We start from the raw sequence: 23,365 nt of genomic DNA, 5'->3' as shown, positions 1-23,365 counted from the left end.
GGCCTAAAAAACCGTTTTTTTTTCCAGTTTGGGGATGTATTTTGTACTTTTTTTGCCCATTTGGCTGGTGAACGGTTTCACAAGGTTACAGAAAATCTGCAATACCGTCTTTCATTAGAATAACTAATTAAAAATATTCATATAATGGTTAAGTTTCATGCTTTTTTTATATTTTGTATTAACAATGAGACAACAAAACTTGTACTTCTAAAAGTGTTTTGCTATAGGTGGAGGGTTGAGGTATATCTGTTAACGTTTCATCTGATAACAGAAGTAAATATCAACAGGGAAACCATCAGGCACACTAGAACTCAAGATTTTGCGATGAGAAAACTTTCCACAGCCCCCTTACTCACTGGATATATCCCCTTCGACTTATTTCTCTTCCAAAAAATTGAAAATTTCGAAAAAACTCATTTCGAATCTATTGAAGACAAACAAACAACTTTCACTAGAGTACTATCTAGTTAAAGACTTCTAGATTAGCTACCAACGCCTGGAAAAATCATTGGAGTTAGTTTTTTAGTGCAAAAGGGAATTACTTTGAAGAGGATCACGCTTCTAAACCTTTGAACGTGGATTCCAAAGATGAATCCACATAATTTATGGTTGTAATATAAAGGTCACAGTAAATAACAGATTCATGAATATAAAATGAATGAAGATAAAATCTAAGCAAATTTACTATAATTTATTGGAAAATCTGTAAAAAAACTTGTCAAGAACGTATTAGAAAGTCAATTTACTTCGAATGAAATTAAATTCTAAGGACCCCGCTAAATTTACAATAAATTATTTATAAGAAATTCAACTTGTTGATTTTTTTCGTCGTTGATGACCCCTACCAACCATTACAGAATTTTTTAAATAAACTGTCTTCGCGAAGCCTATAATTTTCATATCATCAATCAATTTTGCTACTGGAGGTAATGGCCCGTGAAAGACTGGACTAGCGAAGACCCGGTGGGTTTAAAACAATTTACGCGTTTCTGTCATAAAATCTCTATATAAGTTAATCTCATTATGTAATATTTGGTTTAAGCAATTTTCTAATTACATAACAAAGCAAGAAGAAGACTTATTTATGTTTAAAATGTGAATGAATATTCGAATGCCCGGAATTTTGCAACAAGATGAAACTGCGAATGTGTTTAAGCAGCAGTTGTTAGACATTTGGTAATAATAAAGTCTCAGTGGACACCTCGACCGGATTAATCACATTATCCACATATTTCTGTCACATCACAGACTCGAGGATCTCAATGCGACCATTCGGAATTTTCTTCTGGGATAATTGGTTTCCTTCAAATCACTGATATTGCCTGGATTGCCACCTCACAATTTGGCTGTGAAAAAGTTGATGAATAACGCCATTAAGGCATCATAAAAAGATTTACCATTCGATTTTAAACGTTTACAATTCCCGGTACGTCTAGCCTTTACGATGACCATAAATAAATCGCAAGGCCACTCTGTTTTGTAAGTAAGCAACATCATGTTGTGATTAATCGAAAATAATAATAAACCTTCATTCATACCGAGCACTTTTTTTGATTTTTATGTTTAATTTGAACAAAAGTTTAAGTCAGCTGGTTTATTCATAAATCTTACAGTAGTAAACGCAGTTACCTGTACAGATTATATAAAAAAGAATAAGCTTGCAACATAACCTTACATTTCAAACGAATATAAATACGAATGGTTCAAGTATTGGTCCTTGCGGGACTCCAATATCAACATCCTGGTATCCTCTAATATTTCCATTATAAAAGATTTAAATTTAAGTGTTGTGAATGGATGTGTTTTCAACTCTTTTAAGTTGTTGAAGTTATTTTAAATGTTTGACATTAATATTGTCAACTCCTCCTTTATTGTGTTCCTAGTTAGTTAAGATCTTCGAGATTTATTGTACCGACATCCGCGAGTAGATAGAATGCAAATTACTCGATCGTACCTTATTTTCAGTGTATGTTAGTTGAATTATGTCTTATTTTTATCCCAATATTACAAAAGAAACCTTGCGCTTAACTCATTCTTCTTCAAAATTAATACGTTCATATTTTTCTGTTTGTTTCTTATCAAATGAGTCATCTTCTTTAGCTAAACAAGTTTCTAATCTAATTAAACAGATTCATTCAGTTGTTAAACAGAAATTCTACCACAAAATGATTTGCGGAAAATCCAAAATTAGAAAAATAACCATTAAAGACTATTTTACAAAAAATCTATTCAATAGTCTATACTATTAAAATTTTTTGTTCTAAACAAAACTAAAACACTGTGCAAGTCTCAATCTTTCATCAATATGATAACAAGTCAAAAAAAAATGATAGGAATGCACTTATTTCAACGTTGAATCCAGGACTGACAACATTTCTAGAAAGAAACGTCTTTCATCTGCTTTCTCGTAGCTTTTTTGCGCCAGAAGTATCAAACATATTCTTTTTATCAAATTTTTATTTTCGGGAAGAGCGAGAAGTCACATATTGCTAAATCTGGTAAGTAAGATGGTTATAGATAGACAGTTCGATTTGTGCAGGCCAAAAACGGCGACTTGTGACGTGCAATATATTGCGATGCGGTTAATCATTAGAACCAATAAATCCACCCATAACATACTCGTTATCATGATGAAAAAAAAAGCTGTTAGCCCATTTTTCAGACCTCTTTCTTCGCACATCTTTTGTGAAGGACCGTTCCTCACCCTTAACTGAATTACTTCCAATTTTAAATCAGTTTTCCCAACTGTAAACAGTCTTTTGACCAGCGCGTAGCCCGGACGTAAATCCTATTGAGTATTTATGGAATGAACTTAAGAGAAAAGAAAGAGAAACCTTTTTCATTGTTTAATATTCCTTTTTGTTTGATGGACCACTCATTATATAGCTCTGAATTGGTAAAATTAAAAAAAGAATTGATGTTACAGATTTTTTGCTAGAGAGTCATGACCGCGAGCGTGTAGGTTGTTCAAGATCGATGTTTTGAAACACGTTAACGCCTGTATTTTATCTAATCTCATGTTTGAAAACTTTTATTCGGTCCAAAGATATGGTAGACTCTCAGTGACGCAAATAAGACTGTTTATTACATGGTAAAGTTAATGTTAATAACTTTATATATAATATTTACAGTACAAATATACTTTAGCTATGACTGACAACTCCGGTGTCTCATTTTATCACCGGTGTCCATAAAACTCTCAAACAGCCACCTTAAACAAATTCATTTTCCAATCATCTTTTCCTTGGAGTCGTTTTTTTGAAGTAAAAAACGTTTCTTATACTTTATTTACAATTTTTTTCAATACCAATACCGAGTTAAAATTATTTGGATACGACACTGAGTGGGTGTTATAAAATTTTCTATTCTAAATTCATATTTGTTTGGATATTGGGTAGGGAATTTGAAATATAAGCCTTACTCGATCACGATTTAATTCAAAAACATCGTTTTACGACCCCGATTATTTTAACTGCCACTTTTATCTGGGTAGTTGATAAAACAGCCGGTCCCGATTAAATCGAAACGATAGGATTTGTTGAATCGATCAAAAATCTTAAATGATTATATTTGGTACTACGAAAGTTTCAATAAATCTACAAAATTTTTTTGTTTCATAAATTCGTTTTATTATTCAAATTTAATAGTCTCAAATATAATTCAGTTTCTTTATATCTGTCATTGATTCTTTTGGTAGGGCGTAATTTTACAACTTAGTGTAAAACTTGAGATTAAACTAAAGTTTAAGCTTCGGATTAAACCCTAGCTTAAACCAAGAATGAACAAAATTTAACCACCATTTCTTATCAGTTGTCGCCCTAGCTGAAATATATCCCTACTTTTAAGAAAGAAAAAAATCCGTTAATGAAATGTTTATAAAAAAAAATTATTTACCTGCTAGTTCTACATAAGTTTTAAGTAAATCGACAATGTTGATGATTTTTCTACCTTTTACTCAAGATAATAACGAGAACACTCTGAAAGAAAGGTTACAATTATTAGTTCCATATTGGATTAAAGTTTGAACGTCATCTATAAAACATGAAGTCGATATCTGTGGTTTAATCTGACGTTTGAAGTTTAAACTGACGTTTGAAGTTTAAATTGACTTTTAAAGCTTAAACTTCACCTAAAGAGGATAGTTCACTTCTACTCTAATTTGCGTAATTCTTACTACAGTCTCGGGAAATTAGACCGGAGAAAACTAATTCTGTCCTAAATAGTGTAATAATTGTGAAAAAAATGATATATTTAATGCTAAAAGAAAAGAAAATATTTCATTAGTTATAGTACCATTTGAATATAAGTGCCATCTCTTGGATTAAACTTCTAATGTAATAAACACTAAATTATTGCTCGCGAAATAATGCCTTAATGTCAAATCTATAAGTAAATGTCATAAGCTGTCAATTATACCGGCGTCTCTAATGAAATCTGCGAATTTGTTTGTGTTTAATTTATAAATTTATACAAAAATTTTATATTCCCCATAGTATAACTTGTTATTAAAAAGTAGGGATCATTAGTAAGAAAAAACATGACAGTCTCTGAAGATAATAAAAAGGCTGTTGCAGATGCTAAAGTTTTGGTTGTAGGTGCAGGAGGAATCGGATGTGAAGTTTTAAAAAACTTAGCACTATCTGGGTTCAAAACAATTGAAATTGTAAGTATCTAATAGTCCCAAACGTTCTTATTAATAAAAATGTTTTTTTTAGATTGATCTCGATACTATTGACGTAAGTAATCTTAACCGACAATTCTTATTTCGAAAAGAACATGTTGGTAAACCTAAAGCAGTTGTAGCTCGTCAAAGTATCCTAAATTATAACCCCGATATTAATATTACAGCTTATCACGACAGCATTACCAGGTAAATATATAATTATTAAATTTTTTAGGTACGAAACTAATTTTTTTTTACATTTGCAGTCAGGATTATGGTGTTAATTTTTTCAAAAAATTCAACATTGTTTTAAATGCATTAGATAACAGGGCAGCAAGGAACCACGTCAATCGTATGTGTCTAGCAGCAGACGTTCCTTTAATAGAATCTGGAACATCAGGTTATTCAGGACAAGTAGAACTAATTAAAAAAGGAGTAACTCAGTGCTATGAATGCCAACCTAAACCACCTCAGAAAACATTTCCCGGATGCACGATAAGGAACACCCCTTCTGAACCTGTACATTGCATTGTATGGGCTAAACATCTATTCAAGTATGTACTTTATATATTAAAAAAAAATAATTTAACGATCAATTTTTGTTTTAGTCAGTTATTTGGTGAAGAAGATCCTGATCAAGATGTTTCCCCGGATACAGAAGATCCGGAAGCTAAAGTGGAAGGCCAAGAACACACTGAAACTGAAACAGGAAATATTAAGAGAACATCAACAAGGCAATGGGCTCAAGAAATTAATTATGATCCTGCTCAATTGTTCGATAAGTTTTTCAAAACTGATATTGAATATTTGTTGAAAATGGGTAAGTTGGTACAATAATTAATTAGTTTTGTGCATTTTTGAATAAAAAATTTCATTGTTTATCTGACATCTTGTTATGTGTCCAAAAAACTTTTTTCTATGTAAATTATGATTGTTGTGGTTTGTGCATTCTAATCGTTTTGACATTACAAAGATTTGCTTATATACAGTTATTGTTGTATTTTTTTTTATTTATAAATACCCCAGATGAATGTAAATCAAAATATTATTCTAACCTAAATTACCAACATAAACTTAAAATTAGGGTCTTACACACTAAAACCAGTGTGTTAGACTTACCCCACTATTCTTTGCTTTCTCACTAAATGATTATTGCACTAACTCAAAGGGTTTAAACCTCTTGAGGGGGTATTTTGGTTTAGAAGCCTAAATTTTAGGCATTTTTGAAACTAACGTTAAGAACAATGGAGAACATGTTGACTATCCATTTTTTCATATGGATTTTATTGACTTTTTAAGGATATAAAAAAAAATTGAAAAAACAAAACAAAATTTAGGGTAAATATTTACCTTTCCACTGGGTATTTACATACCCCACATCACTTCATCAAGTCTTCACTCTTTGTTCTTATGATCATATTTCAGTTTTTGACTGTTCCGTAATATTTTCCTCATACTTTTTAATCTCCTCTTTATATCTAACAAATGAGCAATTTAAAACTTTTTATTTTCTGTTAGAAAACTTGTGGAAGACACGGAAGCCTCCTGTTCCACTTTCATGGCAACAAGCTGCTTCTCATGGTGGTGATGCCCAAGAAGAAGTTGAAGTAGATAATGTCAAAGTAACAGACATGAAGGTTTGGTCTTTAAAAAAATGTACGCAGATATTTGCAGAAGTCACTTCGAAATTAAAAGAGGATTTGAAGGATAAGAAATTTTTGGTTTGGGATAAAGATATTGGAACTTGTATGGATTTCGTAACAGCTTGTGCCAATATAAGAGCTCATATTTTTTCCATACCTACACAAACGAGATTCTCCATCAAATGTAAGAATTTTATTATAATTGAATTTTTAACTTTATAGAGAATTATAGTTTTGATATTTATATTGAAATATGTTTTAGCCATCGCCGGTAACATAATTCCAGCTATTGCTACTGCCAATGCCATGATTGCTGGTTTAGTAGTACTTAATGCTGTCAGAGTGTTACTGAGACAGTACCAAAAATGTCCTTCTATCTATCTGAGACAAAAATCCATTCATTCGAAATTCATACTCGCCGCAGACAAACAAATAACACAAGCCAATCCGAAATGTTACGTTTGCAGTCCTCAACCGTTCGTAAACGTTTTTGTTAATGTGGAAAGTATGACAGTAAAAGAATTCGAAATGGAATTATTGAAGAAGAGTCTCAATATGGTAGCACCCGACGCTGTTTTAGACGGTAAAGGAACCGTGGTTATATCTTCGGAAGAAGGAGAAACTGAGGTGAGATTTGGTTTTATTTCAATATCATTTGGGCATTAATTGATTTATATATATTTATTAATTAGGTGAATAACGATAAAAAACTTAAGGAAATTGGAATCGTTGATGGTAGCATCTTGAAATGTGATGATTTTCTACAGAATTACGAACTAACGGTTGCTGTTAACCATTATGAAGCTAAAGAAAAAGATGATCCACCTTATAAAGTCGTCGCTAATCCAGATGAATTGAAAGCCAAAGAAAATGGTAACATAATATGATTTTTTTTTCTCAAAAAAATATATTTTCACTTAGATAGTAGTTCAAGTGATCCCTTGTTCAATTATATAATTAGTGATTTACAATTTTTAAACAAAATTTCATAGTAGTTTAAATGATCCTCAATTAAATCATATATTTATGCTAATACTATATAATTTTTAAATCCCTCATAAAATACTATATATATTGGTAATATTATAATTTTTAATAGGTGATGCAGCTGGTGAGAAAAATGGTGACGATAAGAAAGAAGCTGAGAGCGATGAAGATGATCTAATGATTGTAGATGAGGATCCCCAAGAAGGTTCGTCAAAACGAAGAAAACTCAACCCTCCAGATGAGGATGATGATATATCAATCGTAGAAGCCTAGAGATTTTAATTAATTTCCTCTTTATGTTTTGTGTTTTGATAATATAGAATCATTTTTTCAAATTTTTATTTGATGTATCCATTATTTCTTTTATATTCTTAGTTGGACATTAGAACCATTAATTGTTAAAGGTGTAGAACATACTGGAAAGTGGAAGATAGAATAGCAATTGAATAGGAAGGAAAAGAAAAATATAATTTAAGATGGAAGACAAGGAAAGAGGATACAACGATATTTATAAATAAGGAATAAAATGGAATAAATATAGGAAAATGGGAGAAGGAATAAATATAAGGATTGGAAGAGGCAGTAAAAAAATTAAATAACAGAAGAAAATTGTAAGAAAAAAGACAAGGAAATGCAAAATAATATTGTAAAGTGGAAAATATAAAGAGAGTTATATTGATTGAAAATGAAGGTTTGTTAATAAAAGAACAAAATTGAATCAATATTTCAATAACAGATTAAATGAAGAAATCAAAAGAGCACTGCAAAGTAGAAGAAAGGAAATATTCTAAAAAATATAAGTAGAAATGTACATAAAAGAATTAGAAGTAGCAGGAAAGAGACCAAAGAAAAATTATGAAAAGAATTCAGGTGATAATTGAAAGAAAATGCAACAACATTTAAATTGAAAAGTGAAATACTTGAGGAAATAGAATAAAACGAAATTAATATTTTAGAACAAGCAGAATCATTGTTTTAATGACTTAGGAAAGAAGTGAAAAGGCGCTACAAAAAATAGAGAAAAATAAGGATTAATGAATTGGAAGAGGGGGTAAAGATTCCAAAAAATATATAGGAATATAGAAACTTATTAATATTGTGAGGTAAAATACATAAGGAAAGAGGATAAAACGATATTAATAAAAAATTGATAGTTGAGAACATCTGAGAAACTAAAGGACTAACGTCAAAACGTTTTTGCTCAATTCTTCATTTCCTTCGTTGCTTTTAATGGATTTAAAAGTTTTTTCAAACGTCTAGAACCTTGTTTAGACCATACAGTTGCATGTATTGCTATTTTGGACAAAAAAATGGTAAAGCATTTAAAAGAACTAACGACAAAATTAATTTGCATGTCTGTATAATCCATTTATCAATTCTTTCAAAAGATTTTGAAAGGATTTTAATTATTTTCCAAGAAACGGGAATAATTTCTATTCTTTTTGATTATTACTTCATAAGAAAATATGAAAGGAATCGCTTTTCAGAAATTCGATTTCTTTTGATAAAGCGATTCGAAAATCCCCATTGATTAACGTTAGTCCTAATAGATGTTTTACCATTATCTTTTTGATAGGGAAATTAGGAGAATCAGTCTATGTAACTTTATGATCTAAGGAATCAGAATATATATATTTTTTTATCTACTTTCTAAAGAACAAGAGATTTTTGGAAATCAGAAAGTGAGCAAAGTTTCAAGGGATAACCACAATTTTGCTTTGTATAGAGGTGGACTAAAAACATTTTGGAGTATCAATCCATGTAACTCTTTAATTTAAAGAACCAAAATGTTTTTCATTTACGTTCTAAAGGACAAGAGACATCAGAAAGTGAGCAGGTTCTGTGAGACATTTTGCTTCATATAGAAGTGGACTAAAGACGTTTTGAACCGTTACCCAATTATCAAATTGGATTTTAGGTTATTTTATTTTATATTAACAAAAATATTGTCATGTTCAGTTTTATAACTCTTGAAATTTCAACGGGGTCTACGCCAATGTCCATAAAATATAAACACATTAGTAAATATTATGGTATTGTTGGTCTAAAATAACTGGGTTCACTGTCAAGGTTAACTTCACGGATAAATAATCAAAAATTTAAATAAACTGTTTACTGAGCTCACTACATTGTAGCTGTAATTTTTCGAAGGTGATTTGAATATTTTTTTCGATCTTCTTTAATCAGGTGGTACTACTAAGGATGGTAGAACTATTTAGATTTTGGGAGTTGGAATTCAAAATGTCCCTTGTACATTTTTTTAGGTTTGATTTTTTCATTTTTTACATCTACTTCTGCATCTTCTCTAAAACTAAAAATATTTTCATATAAAATATCCTAAATTCCAATTCAATGATGTTTCAAAAGATCCTTAATCCACCTCTATATGAAGCAAGCTGGTGGTAATCTTATATGTTTCAATAGAAAATAAATAAAAAAATATTTCACTGTAGATTCTAATAGGAACTGCATTCCTCCTATTTTCACAAGCAAAAGAAAAGTGGCAAAACATTTATTAAGACTAATGTCAACCAGTGTTTCTTTTCGATTCAATATTTTTAAACTCGATTCCAATTCATCAATTTTTATTCTATTTGTATTTTAATTATAAAAAGTATATAAAGAGAATGGAAACGCTATTTTTTATCCTTTCCTTACTGGAAACACTATTTCATTCTTTTGGTGTCATTAAAATTATCTAACGGGATATAGAATACTGCAAGACCGTTTTGATGTTAATATTTTTGAATGTTTTGCCATTTTCTCAGCTATAGTTGCAACTCATGTAACTGTATGGTCCTAGCAAGGTTCTAAACGTTTGAAAAAGCTTTTGGAATCATTAAAAGCAGACAAGGAAATGAAGAATCGAGCAAGATAGTTTTGACATTAGTCCTTTTACATGTTTTACTAGTTTTTAAGCTTAAATAGCAATCTATGCAACTGTGTGGTCTAAGTAAGATACTAAACGTTTCAAAACGTTTCCGGGTTCATTAAAAGCAGTCATAGAAGTAAAGAATCGAGAAAGATCGTTTTAACGTTAGTTCTTTCAAATGTTTTACCATTTTTTTGTCCAAAATAGCAATCCATGCAACTGTATGGTCAAAACAAGGCTCTAAACGTTTGAAAAAACTTTTGGAATCATTAAAAGTAGCAAAGGAAATGAAGAATCGAGGAAGACTGTTTTGACGTTAGTCTTTTCACCATTTTTTTTTGTCTAACGTAGCAATCCAAGCAACTGTATGATGTAAACAAGGTTCTAAACGTTTGAAAAAACTTTTGGATTCATCATTTTTTCATAATCATAGTTTTTATTATTTATTTCTATTGCATGTGAAATAATTAATAAAAATGAAATAGTGGGAATTCATTTTTAACCTAGCATAAGATGCTAGTTAATATTATGATTTTGAGTACTTAACCAAATTGTTTACTACAAAGATACAGGGTAGTACAAAAAGTAGTAAGTCACTATTAAAAATAGATTTTAAAATCTTAAATCAAAAAAGATTATGTTCCGATAGGACTGTGATATTTATGCAATTAGGGTTGATTTGTGTTAAAATCCCTTAGATTATTATTTTAATTCGTAAATAAACTTTCTTTTCGACCGATTGCACTTCTGAACGTTTATATTGATAATCTATTCATTTTAATACATTATTTAATTATAAACAAATCAAGAAAATAAACCGGGTCGTGTGACTTGCATCACACTGTACGTACCCCGATTTCACCTCGTGAAAATACATCGTGGTCGCGCCTGCGGACCCGTCTGATAACCTAAATAGCCTTTAGTATATACATCAATCGAACATGTGATCATCAACAATTGTACAGAAGGTGTGTAGGAAATCGTATGACTTCTATCATATGAAAAAAAAATAAAACCTCCTTCGTTTCAAAATAGAAATTTAAGAATATCTTTATTAAGACGCGTGTGCCCAGCGACGCGGACAGGAGTGCAACTTTTCACTTCGAAGCATCTACAACATTTTCGTATCGTTGCAAGCGCGGTGTTGTCGGATTTACAAATCTACCGAGTTGTTCGTGATAAACGTGATGTGATATAATAATTTCGAACAATTTGAGGTAATAGGTAAGTAAAAGGTTTTCTATTTTTAAATAAGTTTTATACAAAAACCTACCACGTTGCTGCTAAAGTTGTGTACGGCGGTTTTCATCATATATCTTCACGTCATTATATGGTTAGTTTGAATTATATAAAAACCTATGAAAATATGAATCTACAGTAAAAAAATTTCAAAATGGTGGATTTAGCAGGAGTAGGCCGCATTTCAATGACTATCTTAAGTTGTATTAATGCTAGAATATACGAGGTGCAATCAAAAATATGATTAATAAATTTATAGGTTAGTGAGATTATGTTTCATTTCAAGTTGACTAAAAGTATAGTAATAATGTAATAAATATTTACTTAAAGTTATGTGTGATATTTAAAAGTAGAAATGAGTCTTCTAAGGACGAAGAACGATGTCCTTCGACCTTAAAAAACACATGAAAATGGACAAGTTTGCTGGATTAAATAAGCAATTGTTTATTTTAGCTACTAAGAAACGTTATTTTCACTCACATTCGCTTTATTAACCAAGCACTGTATTTTTTTGAGAATAAATACATGATTCAACATATATTTTGAATATACCTCGTATATTATGAGCATTAGCCATGACCAATGAACATGAGCTGTAATCTTGTTTAGGATATTTATATTGTTTACTTAATCTCCTGCGGTTAGTAACTCGTTTTATATACAACATCATCATATTCTAGAATCTTCGATTTCCTGGAAATGTCTTATTTTATAGTAAACAAACAAAAATTCTTTCTTAGAAATCGCCTCTATAGAAACAAGTCACAAAAACATGAACGTGTATATAGATTACAAAAATAATAACATAGAAGAGGACCGGCTTCACGATCTATATTAATCACGACATCGTGGCATTGGGTTTTTGTAATTTTATGGCGCAGATATTTCATTACAAACAGTCTAATATATTTGTATTCCTCACTGATTATATATAAAATGACACTGTCGTCTGTCGCTTGTCATAACATGTAGGAAATTCCACGCCTACCAACTTCAAATACCAAATAGTACTATTTTAGTATTTAAAAGATTTTCAGTATAGTATTTTATTATTCTTTCATATCATTTTTACAATAATTTTTTTTTTAATTAACAAGTATTTACATAAAATATCTGGCTTTCACTTAATCGTTATTGACATGTAGATAATTTAATCTAGAAACAAATAAAATAAAATGTCACCGTAGGCGAACGGTCTGAATTCCGATTCAAACGTTAACAATAAAATACAGTTCGAATACAAAGTCGCATCAGAAGTTCTCTCAATCATTTCGGTTTGTTACAATAATAGAACTAAAACACTTCAATGAGTTTGTTGACTTCTCAACGTCGTTTATCTACCGAGAAAATCGTTTACGAACGCCGGCAACGTCGTAGAAATATTCGAATTCGACCTTGCGCCGCCCTTGTTGATCGAGTGTGGTGCTGGTGTCCAAACTTTACGGACGCTTATAGCGTCGACGTCGAAAAATAGACGTTCAACGTCTTCATGTACCAATAAGAACTGTTGTGATTCGAGGTTTGTTTACATAATTTTTTATATATTGTTCGTTTTTTTTGTTCGGAATGCGCTGAGATAGAAAATTGTGAGGTTACTTGATTTATTCCGGTTGTCGTAGGTCGGTGTAAATATATAATAAGTGTTATTTTTGTGTGTAGATGCTAAGATAACGATTGAAATATAATTATGATGGAATGTTATTGTAGTATCATAATTACTTAACCTCGCTTTTCATTATTTTAAAAATATACTGCGTCTTTTCATTTTATTTTTATAATGACATGTCTGTGTGTATGCCAATTTTATTTAACACTTTTTTATTTCAATTTTGATAAAATTAACAAACACGAATTACTATACACCAAGTGAATAATTTAGACATCAATTACAAAAGTCATTATTATTAATTAAGTAATTAAACGAGCAAATAAGTTTGTTTTTTCAGTTATTGATATTGATATGTTTCATTTAATATCTGAAGAACATTCTTTTTTAGTTTTCAGAAGATGTGAATTTCTCAATTTGTTTTTAAATCCTAGTTAATGTATTGATTGTTTTAGTTTTTACCATAATTTTTTACACGTTCAATCTTGATGTTTTTTAGCTTTTCAAGTATCGTACTTTATATAGGGTGATTCATCTATATCTATATCTAAACTGCTCTATTTGGTATTTTGATTTTAAATCTTAAATGTAGAGCTTAATATAATTTTGATGAATATCTATTTAACATTCCATTATGTTCTTAATTGATATTTAAACGCCTAATAATTTTGCAAAATATTATTACAAATTTCAAAATTTCGTATCAAATTTTTTTTTCAAAATTTACTTATGTATTTAGATCGTTGAAACTAAATTTTTATCATCGATTCTTCTATTAAATGTTGATTTTTTATAAAAATTCGCTGAAAATTCTAACTCCAAAAAATATACAGGGTGGAAAAAAATTATAGAACATAAAAATTTTAATAAAGAAATCTAAGCAAGCCACTTCCAAACTACTACTGTGAATTTCGATAAAGTGGAGATAATAAACTATATTTCTCTTTGAATTACCTATTTATAAAAATAGAAATCGGTCATATTACAAAGAATAGAATGTACAAAAGCCCTTTTCTCATATTTTACTATCCAAAATTTTTTAAAAACAAATTATAAACAAACATAACCTAGAAATTTTGAAACATTTTTTCATAACTTCTTTTTAGTTAAATGTAAAGTATCACTTTTTGAATATTACACATACAGAAAAAGGCCGATTCAAAAACTTGGCTTTCCGTTTGCCGTTGCCGTTGACGTTTGCTGTTAAAATAAAATTAAAAACATTGAAATGTATAAGATCATTCATAGTTGCAGTTTGACGTCGCTGTTTGCTGATTGGTCCGCCGTTGGTGACGTCGGTAGTTCGTAGCAAAACAAAAAGCAGTACACAAACGTCAAAACGAATAACAAAATTTTTAGGTTAGAATTTGCTGCGAACGTCAAATAGCAAACGTCACTCGCAAATGGCAACGGCAAATGGAAAGTCAAGTTTATGAATCGGCTTTAACACGTGTATAATTCAATTATAGAACATAAAAATTTTATTAAAGAAAATCACTTCGAAACCACTACTGTGAATTTCGATAAAACGGAGTTAATAAACTATTTTTCTCTTTGAATTACCTATTTATAATAATCGAAATCGTTCAGTATAAACAATTTTGGAAATATAATACCAGAGATATGTCAACAACTTTTTGATTTTCCCGCATTTAAACTGAAAGTGCAACCCTTCTGTCAACAGTCATTTGTCATTAGATTCCTGTCAAAATGTGAAGCGACTACATATTTATTTGAGATTTGAAATAACTTTTTTTGCCAAAAAATAGATTTTTAATCATATTTTAACCTAGCAACAATATTTCCAAACTTGATATTGATAATTCTGACATACTCAGTTGTCGGCATCTTTTTAGAAAACTCTCGTAGTATATTTAATGTCGAATCGAACGAAAATTAAGATTTATGGAATAGTCAAGACTAAAACCGATTTAAAGTTTTAACTGGAATTTCCAAAATGCTCAAAAAACGATTAGTGAGTGTGCCTGATTTAATAATTTTATAAATCGATGTCAAAATATTTAATCAGAAAATTTTATTGCTTCTTCTATTTTACTAAACAGCTTGTGAATACTAACTATGTTGCCAGCTCTTCAAAATTATCTTAAATATCGTAAAAAACAGAAACTTGTTCAATTCATTATTTTTACAGCAATTCTTAACATTATTGCTAAATAATTATAGTATATTATTAAACGAGTGGTAATGTAGGCCATAATTCACGCAAATTCGTTAAGTGAATTGTTACCATTACCACAAATTGAATACTATTTTTTATCTACGAGTAAAAACTAATACTATTTCAAAAAATTGAATTTCAACTAACAAAAATCGTAAAAAAACAAAACTGATGCATTTATTATGTAAAACAATTTTATTTTAAGGAATGCGTCTATAAAATTAGATTACAATGTGTCTGCATTTCCGTTTTATCTATGTAACACCCCCACTACTGCTCCGGAACTTATTGAGGTCGCTCACCGGTACAACGACCCTTAGCGGAGGTCATCGAAAGAGTATCCCGAAGGAATAGAATTATAACTAAGGGACATAAAGAAAACATAAACTCGAGATCAACGTCAACGAGATTAAGTTACTTCACTATTTTTGGAGACGTAATTGTGGACTAGGATTCGTGATATTTTTATACACAGAATGTTATGTAAAACCAGTACGTCGAGAACTGAGAATGTATCACTTTGAGCTATAAACTCGCATTTATTATTTATTTAATATTATAATTTTCATTGAATTTGTAAACATGTAAAAAATTGGTCTTCGTTATGGGTTACAAGACTTTTATTTGAAAGTTTTAGCCCAAGAAATATAAAAGCTGAACTAGATTCTACTCTGAGTGAGACTGCTCCTCCGTACGTCCTACGAAGACCAGAATCGCAGTGGTCTATCAAATGAGGTGACGACTACAAAAATGTTGAAGAAAATCCACTAGATGATAGTCGACTGAAAAAGCGCGAGTTAGTGCGGTACCTCGCCTATTAACTGAAAATTTGGACATGACAAATACGGATCCAGGGTCGTCCAGGAGGACGAGTCCTCCCCCAAAGACATTTTAGGCCAATTCGTCAAATGAAAAATCCAGGTGGTATAAGCTGACATAACAAGACTCACAGAATCAGATAACAACAATACGAATAATACTTATTACTCGAGAGTATGACCTTGCATGCCGAGGTGCGACTGAGTCCCGTAGGGAAGAAGAAGAACTGCGACTCTTTTTGCCTTCCCTCACTTGTTCAACTTTCTCGTCGATCCCGAAAACCGACCGATTCCTCGAATGAGTCGATTCTTAAGTTTACTAGTTCTTTTACTGATATTTGATTCTTTCGACTAGACCAACTCCGAAGTCGTTTACCCATAGAGCCATAGACCAACTCCCGGTTCTTTTTTCGATTAGTTTGATTTGATTCATCTTATATATTAAAAAAATTGATGATTTCCATTCAGAGTCCGTTCAGGCGTTCTACCCAACCGATTTGCTTAATTTTTTTTTTCAATGAAAGCTATTGATGCACAGATCAGCCATCAACCATCGGATTTCATCAAATTTTCACCATTCTCAAGTTATACTCAAATGCGATTTTCCCCTGTACATTACTTATGGGTGTTTTTCACATACACACCTTCTATCCTCAATATCTCAGGTTCTATTCAAGATAGAGACTTCGTTTTGGTTTAAGAACACTCGCTGAAATACCTTCTTTCTTTTGAGTTTTTGAACACTTAAATCGTTTGAGTTGAAGAGGAGCTAGGCGCGGACATTCAATGTGGAGTTATGATTTTTGTAGGTTTTTGGCAATTTTTCTACATTCAAAGATCTATATCTCAGGTTCTAATACAGCTACAGAGTTCTTTTTGGTTTAAGAACACTCGCTGAAACACCTTCTTTCTTTTGAGTTTTTGAACACTTAAATCGTTTGAGTTGAAGAGGAGCTAGGCGCGGACATTCAATGTGGAGTTATGATTTTTGTAGGTTTTTGGCAATTTTTCTACATTCAAAGATCTATATCTCAGGTTCTAATACAGCTACAGAGTTCTTTTTGGTTTAAGAACACTCGCTGAAACACCTTCTTTCTTTTGAGTTTTTGAACACTTAAATCGTTTGAGTTGAAGAGGAGCTAGGCGCGGACATTCAATGTGGAGTTATGATTTTTGTAGGTTTTTGGCAATTTTTCTACATTCAAAGATCTATATCTCAGGTTCTAATACAGCTACAGAGTTCTTTTTGGTTTAAGAACACTCGCTGAAATACCTTCTTTCTTTTGAGGTTTTGAACACTTAAATCGGTTGAGTTTGAGAGGAGCTAGGCGCGGACATTCAATGTGGAGTTATGGATTTTTGTAGGTTTTTGGCAATTTTCTACATTCAAAGATCTATATCTCAGGTTCTGATATAGCTAGAGAGTTCATTCTTTTCTATTATGATAATTTCTGATACTTATTTAATGGATTCAATGCGAGTGAAGCAGCGGGTAAAAGCTGGTATTAATTAATTTATGTCAGTCATAGTCTTGACTTCTCTGAGCATTTTATTTTTGTTTTATTAGGTATAGTTTTGATATTCGAAATATTTGGGGGTATTGACTCCCTTTATCCAAAATAATTCGTACTTTTACATAATCCTATTTAGGCCCTTTTATAAGAAATAAAAAACCAAAGGTGTGTGCAAGATGGCTGCCGCGTTTGCTAACAATACAACAAAAACAGTGTCGTGAAGATGTTTCCATCGAGTGTTTGGCAATGTTTCATAACCATGGATCAAATTTTGGTCCATCACTTCACACCCAAAACAAACGAACAATCAAAACAATGGATTCAAATGGAAGAACCGGCTCCAAAGAAGACAAAGACCGTTCCATCTGCAGACAAGTTCATGGCGTCGGTTTTTTGGGATAATTCTCAATGACTATCTTGAAAAACGAAAAACTATTAACTGCGAGTATTATGCGAACTTATTGCAACGTTTGAGTAAATAATCAAGCAAAAAAGGCCGCATTTGGCTAAGAAGAAAGTGTTGTTTCATCAGGACAAAACACCAGCTCATACATCCGTTATTTCAATGTCCAAAATTAATGTATTGAAGTTTGAATTGCTACATCATACATCCTATTCGCTAGTTTTAGCTCCCTCGGATTATTTTCAGCTCCCAGACTTGTAAAAATAGATCAGTGTCAACAGTTATTGGTTATTTTGAGGATACGGACGATTCTTATTATAAAAAGAGTGTCGAAGTTATTGAAGATGGCTGGAAAAAGTGTATGGAACTAAAAGGAGATTACGATAAAAAATAAAAATCTTTTTTTCCAAAAGTTTTGTATTTTCTATTGGACCAGGTACTTCTGGGACCATCCTCGTATGAATATAATTCATTAATGACCGATTGCAGTACAATGATTACATAGTTTCGTACCATTATGATTGCCAGTTGAAAACAGGTTTTTCTAGTTAGAAACGTATAAATTTAAAAAAATAAACCAAAATAAATGACGAGAAAATGTCGCTGTTACTTTACTCGACTTCTTTTTAAAGTAACCTCATTTTTTAGTTTCAAATAATTATATTAATCATTGTAAAGTTATACATTTGTACTTATTCATATTACTTATCTTGAAATTATGCGAATTATCAAATTTACAGAAGTTCCAATTTTTAATATTCCCGAAAATAAAATATTCACACGCCAACGATTTGTCTCGTGACTTCAAAAATAGTTTTCCTACATCATATTACGAGAAAATAAAACCATTCCACGACTATATTTAAATATATTAGTTCAAAAAAATCACTCAGACATAATCATAGTCACGTTATTACAATTATTTATTCTAATGTTCATTCATTCATAAATCATTTAAGACGAAATAGCGACGAAAAGTCACAGTATAGATAATATAGAGAACAAGATGAAACAGTAGCCCTACAAAATCAGTATAAGTCATGTTTGGCTTTGATTCACCCATATAATACAATGTTTGCTCCATTTCTAAGCTTCATCTCTGGCAGATAACCAAGAATGGTTAAAATCGACAATTTCCTTGATAGGTCAGAGTGTTTCCAACACTGAGTAGCCTAGCTTTGATTGTGCTTATACTTTTAAATCCTTGGACCAAAATTGAAAGACATAACGAACAATTGATAAACCAGGAATGTCTCAAAACTGGGAAAATCACTTGGCAATTGAATGGTAGACTAGGGTTGATATGGTGTAGTGGCCAATACTTGATCCACGTCTTAGAAACCCAGCTTTAGACATATTTCTCATTGGCTATCTTTGAGCTAAGATTGGGAACACCAGCTTTGGACAGTAAATGTTAAATTAGGATAGGTTTAAAACTGAATGACCTATCTTTAGTCGTACTTGTGATGGGTTATACTTGAGCCACGTCTTGGAAACCCAGCTTTAGACCTATTTCTCATTGTCTATCTTTGAGCTAAGATTGGGAACACCAGCTTTGGATATCAAATGATAAATTGGGATTGGTTTGTAACCGAGTGACTTATCTCTATCTCTCGTTGTACTTGTAGTGGGCTATACTTGAGCCACGTCTTGGAAACCCAGCTTTAGACACTTTTATCATTGTCTATCTTTGAGCTAAGATTGGGAACACCAGCTTTGGACAGTAAATGTTAAATTAGGATTGGTTTAAAACTAAGTGACTTATCTCTCGTCGTACTTGTAGTGGCCAATACTTGATCCACGTCTTGGAAACCCAGCTTTAGACATATTTCTCATTGCCTATCTTTGAGCTAAGATTGGGAACACCAGCTTTGGACAGTAAATGTTAAATTAGGATTGGTTTAAAACTAAGTGACTTATCTCTCGTCGTACTTGTAGTGGCCAATACTTGATCCACGTCTTGGAAACCCAGCTTTAGACATATTTCTCATTGCCTATCTTTGAGCTAAGATTGGGAACACCAGCTTTGGACAGTAAATGTTAAATTAGGATTGGTTTAAAACTAAGTGACTTATCTCTCGTCGTACTTGTAGTGGCCAATACTTGATCCACGTCTTGGAAACCCAGCTTTAGACATATTTCTCATTGCCTATCTTTGAGCTAAGATTGGGAACACCAGCTTTGGACAGTAAATGTTAAATTAGGATTGGTTTAAAACTAAGTGACTTATCTCTCGTCGTACTTGTAGTGGCCAATACTTGATCCACGTCTTGGAAACCCAGCTTTAGACATATTTCTCATTGCCTATCTTTGAGCTAAGATTGGGAACACCAGCTTTGGACAGTAAATGTTAAATTAGGATTGGTTTAAAACTAAGTGACTTATCTCTCGTCGTACTTGTAGTGGCCAATACTTGATCCACGTCTTGGAAACCCAGCTTTAGACATATTTCTCATTGTCTATCTTTGAGCTAAGATTGGGAACACCAGCTTTGGACAGTAAATGTTAAATTAGGATTGGTTTAAAACTAAGTGACTTATCTCTCGTCGTACTTGTAGTGGCCAATACTTGATCCACGTCTTGGAAACCCAGCTTTAGACATATTTCTCATTGCCTATCTTTGAGCTAAGATTGGGAACACCAGCTTTGGACAGTAAATGTTGAATTAGGATAGGTTTAAAACTGAATGACCTATCTTTAGTCGTACTTGTGATGGGTTATACTTGAGCCACGTCTTGGAAACCCAGCTTTAGACCTATTTCTCATTGTCTATCTTTGAGCTAAGATTGGGAACACCAGCTTTGGATATCAAATGATAAATTGGGATTGGTTTGTAACCGAGTGACTTATCTCTATCTCTCGTTGTACTTGTAGTGGGCTATACTTGAGCCACGTCTTGGAAACCCAGCTTTAGACACTTTTATCATTGTCTATCTTTGAGCTAAGATTGGGAACACCAGCTTTGGACAGTAAATGTTAAATTAGGATTGGTTTAAAACTAAGTGACTTATCTCTCGTCGTACTTGTAGTGGCCAATACTTGATCCACGTCTTGGAAACCCAGCTTTAGACATATTTCTCATTGCCTATCTTTGAGCTAAGATTGGGAACACCAGCTTTGGACAGTAAATGTTAAATTAGGATTGGTTTAAAACTAAGTGACTTATCTCTCGTCGTACTTGTAGTGGCCAATACTTGATCCACGTCTTGGAAACCCAGCTTTAGACATATTTCTCATTGCCTATCTTTGAGCTAAGATTGGGAACACCAGCTTTGGACAGTAAATGTTAAATTAGGATTGGTTTAAAACTAAGTGACTTATCTCTCGTCGTACTTGTAGTGGCCAATACTTGATCCACGTCTTGGAAACCCAGCTTTAGACATATTTCTCATTGCCTATCTTTGAGCTAAGATTGGGAACACCAGCTTTGGACAGTAAATGTTAAATTAGGATTGGTTTAAAACTAAGTGACTTATCTCTCGTCGTACTTGTAGTGGCCAATACTTGATCCACGTCTTGGAAACCCAGCTTTAGACATATTTCTCATTGCCTATCTTTGAGCTAAGATTGGGAACACCAGCTTTGGACAGTAAATGTTAAATTAGGATTGGTTTAAAACTAAGTGACTTATCTCTCGTCGTACTTGTAGTGGCCAATACTTGATCCACGTCTTGGAAACCCAGCTTTAGACATATTTCTCATTGCCTATCTTTGAGCTAAGATTGGGAACACCAGCTTTGGACAGTAAATGTTAAATTAGGATTGGTTTAAAACTAAGTGACTTATCTCTCGTCGTACTTGTAGTGGCCAATACTTGATCCACGTCTTGGAAACCCAGCTTTAGACATATTTCTCATTGCCTATCTTTGAGCTAAGATTGGGAACACCAGCTTTGGACAGTAAATGTTAAATTAGGATTGGTTTAAAACTAAGTGACTTATCTCTCGTCGTACTTGTAGTGGCCAATACTTGATCCACGTCTTGGAAACCCAGCTTTAGACATATTTCTCATTGCCTATCTTTGAGCTAAGATTGGGAACACCAGCTTTGGACAGTAAATGTTAAATTAGGATTGGTTTAAAACTAAGTGACTTATCTCTCGTCGTACTTGTAGTGGCCAATACTTGATCCACGTCTTGGAAACCCAGCTTTAGACATATTTCTCATTGCCTATCTTTGAGCTAAGATTGGGAACACCAGCTTTGGACAGTAAATGTTAAATTAGGATTGGTTTAAAACTAAGTGACTTATCTCTCGTCGTACTTGTAGTGGCCAATACTTGATCCACGTCTTGGAAACCCAGCTTTAGACATATTTCTCATTGCCTATCTTTGAGCTAAGATTGGGAACACCAGCTTTGGACAGTAAATGTTGAATTAGGATTGGTTTAAAACTAAGTGACTTATCTCTCGTCGTACTTGTAGTGGCCAATACTTGATCCACGTCTTGGAAACCCAGCTTTAGACATATTTGTCATTGTCTATCTTTGATATAAGATTGGGAACACCAGCTTTGGATATTAAATGATAAATTGGGATTGGTTTAAAACTAAGTGACTTATCTCTCGTCGTACTTGTGATGGGCTATGTTTGAGCCAAGATTTAGAGATCCAGCTTTGGTTAAATAATACGAATTCACGAATGACCACAGAACAGATTGTAGCTCTGGTTCAAAATCACAAATTTCTTCTGTAACATTTACTTGATAGACTAAAGTAAATACTTACTTTAAAAACTTAAGATGGAGGTCACATCCGTCGACGACCATCTTAGGAAAAATGATTCAACAGTTTATAATCTTCGTACAACCCAACCTATTCGAATCAGTAATTTTCTTATTATTTAAATTACATTGTTGTTTAATAATGTAGAAATATTTATTGCATTCAGTTATAATGTAAATGCAATCTGGTTCAGTTAAATTTAGTTTTTACGTATTCGATTATATCTGGCATTTATTTTTATTTCAAGTACTAACCATACTCCTACAGAACATTTTTGGCAAAATATTGTTTTTATTGCCAACTGCTGACGTAAAATAGAAGCCGAATAGCGATATAAAGATTGAGTTGGAATAAAAGCTTTTGGAACAAACGATTCATTCATATGAATAATTTCATATAAAAACTAATTTCTTAAAAACGCAGTTTCGACATTCAAGTTATCTCTCCAGGGATGGAAGGTAAACAACAAAGTTATGTCTGATTTGAACACAAACAAATAAACAACGAGGGGAAGTGAGGAAAAAAATGTTAAAAAACAGGTTCCAGAAAATCAATTTTTATAATCCAGTTGGTAAACCCTAATCATCATTAAGTGACGAAGAATTTTTAAAATGTGTCAACCCTTAAACTAGCAAGACATTAACCAATGACTTTTTTTCTTGTTGTCATGATTTCCTATCATTTAGACCTCAAGTAAGATGTCAATTTTTGAACCATA

General features: G+C 32.0%; 2 protein-coding genes across 3 annotated transcripts in view; both read left to right on the top strand.

Annotated features, from left to right (window-relative positions):
- The first annotated feature begins 4,373 nt into the window (after positions 1-4,373).
- On the top strand, positions 4,374-7,634 carry LOC130444111 (SUMO-activating enzyme subunit 2). Its single transcript, XM_056779122.1, has 8 exons — positions 4,374-4,663; positions 4,716-4,870; positions 4,930-5,217; positions 5,272-5,483; positions 6,182-6,490; positions 6,569-6,933; positions 6,999-7,179; positions 7,406-7,634. Exons 1-8 carry the CDS (start codon positions 4,538-4,540, stop codon positions 7,564-7,566), a joined length of 1,797 nt encoding a protein of 598 aa, XP_056635100.1. The 5' UTR covers positions 4,374-4,537; the 3' UTR covers positions 7,567-7,634.
- Positions 7,635-11,091: 3,457 nt separating this feature from the next.
- Positions 11,092-23,365, top strand: part of LOC130444121 (glycogen-binding subunit 76A) — a 32,914-nt gene continuing 20,640 nt past the window's right edge. The window contains exon 1 of one of the 2 annotated variants that reach the window (XM_056779141.1): positions 11,092-11,389. The gene's annotated coding sequence lies outside the window, so the exon portion shown is untranslated. Of the gene's footprint in view, positions 11,390-12,812; positions 12,924-23,365 lie in introns of those variants that run through there. The other variant, XM_056779140.1, reaches the window with a different exon arrangement.

Source organism: Diorhabda sublineata, chromosome 5 (assembly GCF_026230105.1).
Source record: "Diorhabda sublineata isolate icDioSubl1.1 chromosome 5, icDioSubl1.1, whole genome shotgun sequence".
Lineage (NCBI taxonomy): Eukaryota > Metazoa > Arthropoda > Insecta > Coleoptera > Chrysomelidae > Diorhabda > Diorhabda sublineata.
Note: the sequence above shows the minus strand (reverse complement) of the source record. Positions and strands in the feature narration are given on the sequence as shown.